At 46.4% G+C, this 8,028-nt stretch overlaps 1 protein-coding gene across 1 annotated transcript; it reads left to right on the top strand.

The window, feature by feature from the left end:
- Positions 1 to 822: 822 nt before the first annotated feature.
- Positions 823 to 2,080, top strand: Pmar_PMAR011644 (hypothetical protein; the record flags this gene model as incomplete). The annotated part of the gene is made up of 7 exons (XM_002773751.1): positions 823 to 919; positions 1,109 to 1,215; positions 1,264 to 1,338; positions 1,392 to 1,504; positions 1,576 to 1,660; positions 1,855 to 1,956; positions 2,018 to 2,080. The coding sequence occupies 7 exons, from the start codon at positions 823 to 825 to the stop codon at positions 2,078 to 2,080; spliced, it is 642 nt and encodes a 213-aa protein (XP_002773797.1).
- Positions 2,081 to 8,028: the final 5,948 nt, after the last annotated feature.

Below are 8,028 nucleotides of genomic sequence, written 5' to 3'. Positions count from 1 at the left end.
AGGATAAGAGGTTCGATATGTTCCTGCTGGTAATCGAAAGGTCGTGGGTTCGATCCCGTTGGCGGGATCATCCCAAGGCGTATGTGATGATAGATACTGGTGATCATATCTATAGTATGTTGCTGTCGTCGGTGTCGCCATCGACGGTATCATGAGCTACCTCAAACGCAATACATGGTAGAAGGGTGTGTGCAGTGTGTCTACTCCCAATTCGTCCATTGAGATTATTCGAAGTGTGAGCGCAGCTATCACTAGCATGGAAAAGCTAAATAACAGTCATAGTGTTGGGAATATGTGGGGGAGAGTATTGCGCTAAAATGACGCCATCGATCTCCTGGTCTTTTTCCTCGATAGTACTTCGGAGTGGTTTTCCTGACACAACTAGCTTGATCGGAGTGATGATACCCACCTTACGTACCGTAGATTCTGGAGATACTATGTGCTATGAGTGCTTTAAATTCATCGTGAGTAGCTTAGTTCTTCACTGAATAGTTCTTCTTCTATATGAGGGTATCATTAGAGCTTACAGATCCTGTACGGTGGTCCGCAGGAGCCAATACAAAGGGAAAGGAATTCTTACATAGTAATAAACCGGAGTGCTAGTAGCTGGCCTCAGACTGGCGTTATATGGTGCTCTCCTTTTTACATCTGTTGAACCTGTTGTAGGCACCTCATCCAGGGTTCGATACGAACGCCCGTCCACCAGCTTATAATCCTCAGTATTGACTTCACCACAATCAATCTGCTTTCTGGGGTGTCGAGTCCTTGTGTGGGTCGGGGCGAATGACGCTTTCAGTGATTGTAATGTGCTCAACACATGTAATGGATCCTTCACCATCATCGCCTACAGCCGCCGCCGCAGCAGCAGCAACTAGCAACACTGAGGAGAGTTATGTGGAAGATCGGAAGAAACGGCGAGGTACATCTAAGGGCTTGGGAATACTCCAGAGTTTGTTTGATTATTCCTATCGACTCCACCGTAGCAGCGTTCGAGAACCTTATCAATGATGATCCAACTTTAATATGTTTTAAGTATTTCATTCGAGGATCGATGCCCGTTAGTGGCGCTGAAGGTTTCGTTCCATTCGGAATGCTCACTTCTGGTCAGGTTTGGTATCATTGAGTTTATTCTTCCCCGTTGTTGATGATTTGACGATGATCCAATGGATAGGGGTGGGTTCTATCGCAGCCGGTGTGCTCGGAGGCATCACCAAGGTGGGTCCAGGTTGGATATTTCTGAGCAGTAGTTTCGTCTTTGATCAGATTGTGATGAGTTATCCTCTTGTAGTTGCAGTAGTGGTAGGCGTAGTTATCATGGTGGTGGGGATGTATTGCAAGGTAACTATCGTGTGAGAGGTCCCGGGTTCGATTCAGGCAGGGTTCATTTTCAGGTTCGCTCCGAAGGACTGCTAGTATATCTACCAGAAGGCCTACAGAATCTTCTCTTACACTCGTCAGCGTTTGATTTGATGGTCGATCGCCGAGGCGTCACCAAGTTTTCGAGGTAAATGAAAATCAGCATTCGTGAAACTCTTCGCTCCGTCTGTTACCACTGCCCGTAGAGTGTTTTCTTAGGCTTATGCAAAGATTGATATTCATTGCATTCAACCCTCAACTATCAAGTGATTCCTTACGAGACTGTCTCATGGGAATGGATGAGGTGAGCCGCCGAACAATTGTTGGTCTTTTCAGAGTCTGGAGTGTGGGAGCGTATAGCTGGTATAATTTGAAAATCGATATAATGTGAAAGAGTTATGATTGTTGTTCGATATGAAACTAATACAATTCACTCCAATTGTGATGTCAACGCCGGAGAGCGTCGGCGGTCTTATGCAGTTGGGAATTTGATTTCAGGACTTTCTAGAGAAGATGCTCCAACCAGGACTGGCCCATCTGCTCCCTCGTAAAATACAGAGAGCATTGATGCCTCCGTCGCGAATAAGCGATCGGTATATGGTGAGTTATGATGGGGCTGACCCAGGGACCTTTTGAATGGGAGTTCGTCGCAATGTCTTAGGCACCAGCGGGCCTCCCAGCTGTTCGCATTGATAGAAGGATGGCTGGCGATATAATTGAGTGAGTTATCTATATATTATACGTGAGCGACAATCCCATTCGGGGGTCTCAATCTGATTGTCACATTGACTCAGCCAATACACCACGAAGGGCCTTTCGAGAGACTGAAAAAAGTCTTCGTGAAGTGGTTGTCGTTCTTGCTATGGGTTTAGGATGATCTCGCGGTCCTATATCGTATTGTATTCAGATATAAGCGGAGACATAGACCGCAATCGGACACTAAGATGCCTCCGCCGATCTATAAAGTGATGGGTACCATCGCACGACCAACTCTCGGTGTCATTGGGGGTGAGGGCTTTTTATATATGCTATTCCATTGGAGTCACCGAGTTATCGTTGAGACCAGGGTTGGAATATACGTTCGCTTCCCTCAGCGGAGTCTAGGAGTTTCTCCGTCAATTGCGAAGTTGACATACGAATGAGCGGAAGTGTACTGAAAACTAACGTGAATTCTGCAAAATTTTCTCATAATTTTCATGTTATCACCAACACATGCAGTTGACCATGTGCATATTCTCACAGCAAGACCGTGAGGCGTGGTGGTATTGGAAAATCAGTATGATTGAGTATGTTGTTGCTGCTCATCTGTGTCATCATGCCGCATGACTCATGCGCACAGAGATGGGGAAGATCTCCGAGCAGAGGTTTTTTTCACCACATTGCGAAAGTTTTTGTCTGCCAGTTGGCCGAATGCGTTAGGTCTCGTCACAGTGAGAGAATCTCTGGTTTCGATGCTTCGATTCGCTCAGCTTTATGCCCACTCTGATAGCCATTGTTACTCAGGTGCAGCTTTTGGCTGTGTATTTACGTTCGGCTGTGTGCGAAGTGTTACTAAGCATGGTAAGCGCATTTCTGGGACGGAGTTTGATTGTTAAATGTGATGCCTCATTATGGTGGAAGATTGACCTTGTCTTTTTGGTATCAACTCCTACTCAAATTCAATGGCGGAATCGATGGCCGGAAATCGAAACGAAGTTGAAAGATAGCGTTTTGGAAAGCTTTTATTTTCAGTTAACGAGTCCTCGCTCTCCAGTGGAATCCTCACCAAACTGCTCACTTCACGACTGTGTTCCAGCTTGACGACAATAGCTGGTGGTTGGGCTGCTGCTATCACGGCGTACAAGTACATCGAGAACGATGACGCCAGTGAGACGCCTACGATGAGCCGTGTATCTGCAGGAGCGTTGATTGATCAATCGCCGACGTATGAAACTGTCGTTCATTCAAGACCGTGTCCACCGCTGTTGACTTCCACATATCTAGCTCTTCACATTAGTCACAGAAAAGCTAGGAATTGAGCGATTGTGTTTCTGAATGACTATATACCGCAAATTTCCTGAATGATATATTTTATTTTGCGTAAGTCGCCGAATGACGACTTTACCCCAGCAAAACTACTGTCACAGCAAATGTCCTATAATCAACCCCGTGCCAATTTCATGGTCAGTGAAGCCACTCTGGAGTATTTACTGCTGAGAGACTTGTGAAGCCACTTTCAAGTTACAGTTATTGGTATCGTATTCGGCTAGCCTATTCCGTCAATAGTATTGCCAGCATCGTATAGCTATAGTGTGACAATGAAGGTCACTTATGCTCTACTGGGTACTTGCGTTGTCAATTTCGTGACCAGAAAGTATTGTGCTGCATGCTTAGCTCAAATGGGGCACTTGCTTTCCCCAATTCAGCTCGCACTGAAGCTCAGTCGCTTGTGATCAGGGACTGAACACAAGCGACGCGTTGATGTTCTTGTGCTTGAAAGTTTACTTAATCGATTTCTCTGAAAGGTAACCTTGATTTCTTTCCGAATTTGAGTCTGATGACAGAACATCGTCATGAATTGACGGACCTGAACTGTAACGTTCCGATGTGTCGGGCCAAACAAAAGTAGGAGTGTCGTTCTGTTCACATGTGACCGAGCTGAGATGCGTTCATGGTTATTCCATAGAATGGAAAAGTGATACTAGATGTTAGGAAGCCTGAGCGAACTAAACACTCGAGGGCAGGCTGACATTCTCAGGTTGATTTATTTGAAGACCTGCCATCACCTCGTTTGTGTCGAACATAGACCACGAGATGGATACTGTTGTATCTGTCGAACTCCTGTGAAAAGTCGGCAGAGTCTGGAAAGGGTTGTAGAACAGTTCCAGCTTGCTCGTAGGCATCCGATTTCATTAGGTCTTTAGAATGGGATTGACAGCGCTTGAGGCACTTCGATGATCCGGACTGGTGTCGGGCCGACACTGTCGGCGTCTCGTTTTGGTGGGCATCTCACAGTAACATTGTGAGCTCTAAATTCAGTCGGGCTTCAGTGTGAATGATGAATTCTTCATCCGGGGTGTGAATAGGAATGTTGTCAGATGACAGGCATATCGATGGGGGACGCAAAGCGGCGTTAACTGATTGGATTATTATATCGCCTCTTCGATCCATCACTAGCTGTGCGGTGGAGGCTGGGAAATTCTGGGTGAGTAAACTCCATCGTTGCATGGCGACTCTTCGAAATATGCGATTTCAGGAAGCGCAAAAACTTTTGAAATACCAACTCTGTAGTCAAATGGACGAACACGAGATGGCGAGGTTGGTACACCGCGGCGGCAGGCCTTCAGTGCAGGATCGTTGTAACATACGACTTAGTCTGATTTGTTAGGATTGACCAGAGAATCTCGAAGATCCGAGCAAGGATTGCAGACGCTAAAAGAGAGCTGTGAGTGTCAAGCTGGATGGGGTGTTCAACGAGATAGATGTGGCACTCTTCAGTTAAACAGTCGTATGATACGAGTCGTATCACGAAGAAGAATGTCTTCTTCGTGATACGATTCGTACGGTACCTTCTCAGCAATCATCAGCACGTTTTCCAGGGTTTGCCATTTGGGCACGGGCGGGAAAAATTCCTTGGGAAATCCTCGAGAAAATTTCAGAAATTTCCGTTGAGGCCGGAAATTGTTGAAAAAGCCAGACAATCATGCCCCAGATATCAACGCGAAGAAAAGCCGCTCAGTTTCATTTGTAATGAGCCAACAGAGCTAGTGAGGCAGCTCGCAGATGCCTACCAGTCACTCCCGGTACATTCTGCAGTCAACCTCATATATCGATCAGATATATGAGGCTTATATCCTTAAGGGTTGCGGAGTGACTCCGCCGGAGTCTCGAGGGTTAACTTGCTACCTTACTTTCTCTCCCTCGAGAAGAGGAAATTGTTGGCATAGCTCCAGTTTTTTTGGCAGTAGTCTACGATATCTTGCGTTCTACCGATTACGTCAAGCAATAGGAATACGGGAAGCAATAGGCGTGCTAAATCCAGTGCAGCGCAGAACCACGATGCAAATGCAAGTGGCACCCCCACAAGGCGCGCGATAATTTCCAAGTTTGGACGAAAATTTCTATTTCCGCCGTTTCCTAATTTTTTCGTGACGAAATTTCCTTTCCGCGGAATTTCGACACTTGCCCGCCCGGAGGGCAAACCATGACGTCTTCTGATTCTCAGGAGATCTCTGAAGCAAGGGCTCGACTCGAGCATGATGACTAACCGTGAGCTCGAAAGGCGGATAGCAGAGGGAGCTGAAAATGCTGCTCGCGTTGGCAGGGGTTTTGAGATGGACGATTTCGACCTAGCAATACCTTGAAAGCCTCCTAACACAGAGACCCTGGTTGCTTTATATGTCACTCTGTAATGGTCTCCAACTGTTGTAATGATCCTTGTTATCGTGGTGTGAGCTACGTGGTGAGCCGTTCCCATCCGGGTTTGCCTATCATTCGAAATTCGCACGGTCTTCACCCAATGATATTGCCACAATACTCACACAGCACTCGAATCGAGTGACTCGATTCGAATGGTGTTTGAGTGACTTGAACTAAACACCAACCGAGATGGTGGGGCTAATATATAGAGTGGCAGCTAAATCATATCAAGATACAGAGCAATTGAATTGGATGGCTTGAATCGGCTCGTGTGTTAAGAAGGCGATCGTGTATTGTCATACTTGATGTACTCCTATTACACCCTCTGGATACCTGATATCATCTCTCTAGAACTTGGACCACGGGGGTCACGAGATTAGTCATTCGCGGAGAGATTCATTGAGGGTCTCAATCAGTTTGAGGCTGTCTGAGGTAGATGGCATTGTCCCTTCTTTTCATTCTGTTCAAACATCGGAGGCCGAGAATCTTTCGACTGGAACCAGTCATCTAAGTATATGTGTCCAAGTTTTACTATCATGGTATTATAGCTGATATCGGTGGGCAAGCTAGCGTGGCCGCGAAGACTCAAGTCAAGCTTCGATGATATGAGGGAAGTTTGGACTTTTAGTTGCTCGTTCATTCAGTTCATTTCAAATTCGGTATTTGCAATGGGTCCCAAGGGAGATGTCCCACTTAAGATGACGCATTTCAACTATGCCAGGAACGGTGAAGGCTTCTGCCATCCCATCTTCAGGGAAGATGATGAAAACCGTTTGGTATTCCCTCACCTTATGCTTGTGGGGAACTATATTGAGTTTCAGCCCAATAAACGTCAGGTGGGAATTGTATAGCTGGCTATCTGGGTTAGATTATCTAACACAGACAGTCTAGGATGCTTCATAATGAGCTATGAATTAGCCGTAGACTATCCTCGTGGGTCGTATTTTTGCCCGATAACGCGGGCCAGTTTCTTCTGTACTTCTTTCACAACTACGCTGCGTGCGACAATGACGGCACGTGATCTTGCTCAACACTAGCTTTGCCGATGGCCACCCTTATTATTGGATAGATCCGATAACACCTCATGATCCGATAGATCCGAACACATACCATTATTTGATAGATCCGATCACGCCTCACCCTCGGATAGATCCTTTCACCCCATTGCTGGAGTCCAGCAGCTGGACTAAGTCTTGGTATTTTCTCGACACCTTGACTGTGATGATTTCAGTCCAATCGCTTCGTCATGACATGACGGAGTAATTCCAACCATATTGCCGGTGCCCGCTACCGATTAACAATACCTTCGGTCGGACCTTCTTCGGACGAATGGGTGAGCTATTTGCATTGGCTCTCGACTCGAGAGTTTCGAGTCACTCGATAGACTAGTTCTAAGTCTCAGAAATTATAGAACGAGTTGCCTATCTCAGAATCTGAGACCGGCAACTCGTTCTATAACCGGTCTTGGTGGAAAAACGCTTGAGAAACTCATGCTGGAATTGGTTCGATAACACATTTCGGAGCCAAGCGCGTCGCCACATCTGAAAATTGGTTCACAAAACTCATTCAAACTCGCCTGATTTCTGGGAGATTCATGGCGAACGTCGCCGAAATCTTCATCTTTTTCTGCGTGCGTTTGACTGTCAATTTAACAGTTTCAAACTTTGACAAACGAGCTTTCATAACTAATTATTGACCACTAACTTTCAACGTAGTTGAATTCATAAAGCCAAGCTTGCCTGTAATACTTCTATTATTACCTGCCCACTAGTCGAACTCGTTCGGGAAAAATGTAGAAGCCACGTGGCGAGTTAGTCCTTGCGTGTGTGCCCCTTGCCCTTTGCAGTCGCGTCATGGACCCTTAAGGTGGGTGTCATTTTCTCCTCACTCATCTCTCCCGGCTGGATCACTCACTCGAGAAACTTGTAGGCTGACCCGCGGAGGTTGAGGCTGAGCGGCGTCAACCTTGTAATTTGGAAACCGGCAAACTAATCATCCTATTTGGGTCAAACAACCCCTTGTCTTTTCACGACCACTAATCGATCTAATTGAGATCAAAGCTTATGCCGGGCTTTACGGGCCAGCGACCAACCGCCCATACTCTTACAAATGCCACTAGCGAATACGAAAGAAGGTGCACCTGGCCACGGCTTCCCCGGCTACGGCTTAATGGTACAGTCGAGAGTAACCGAGTAGAGGGGTAAAAACAATCGACAATGACGAGTCATCAGTGATGACTCATCACACATACCGCCACTTCACCACTTACTTCAC

The sequence above is a fragment of the Perkinsus marinus genome, assembly GCF_000006405.1.
Source record: "Perkinsus marinus ATCC 50983 genomic scaffold scf_1104296958712, whole genome shotgun sequence".
In the NCBI taxonomy this organism is placed as follows: domain Eukaryota; phylum Perkinsozoa; order Perkinsida; family Perkinsidae; genus Perkinsus; species Perkinsus marinus.
Note: the sequence above shows the minus strand (reverse complement) of the source record. Positions and strands in the feature narration are given on the sequence as shown.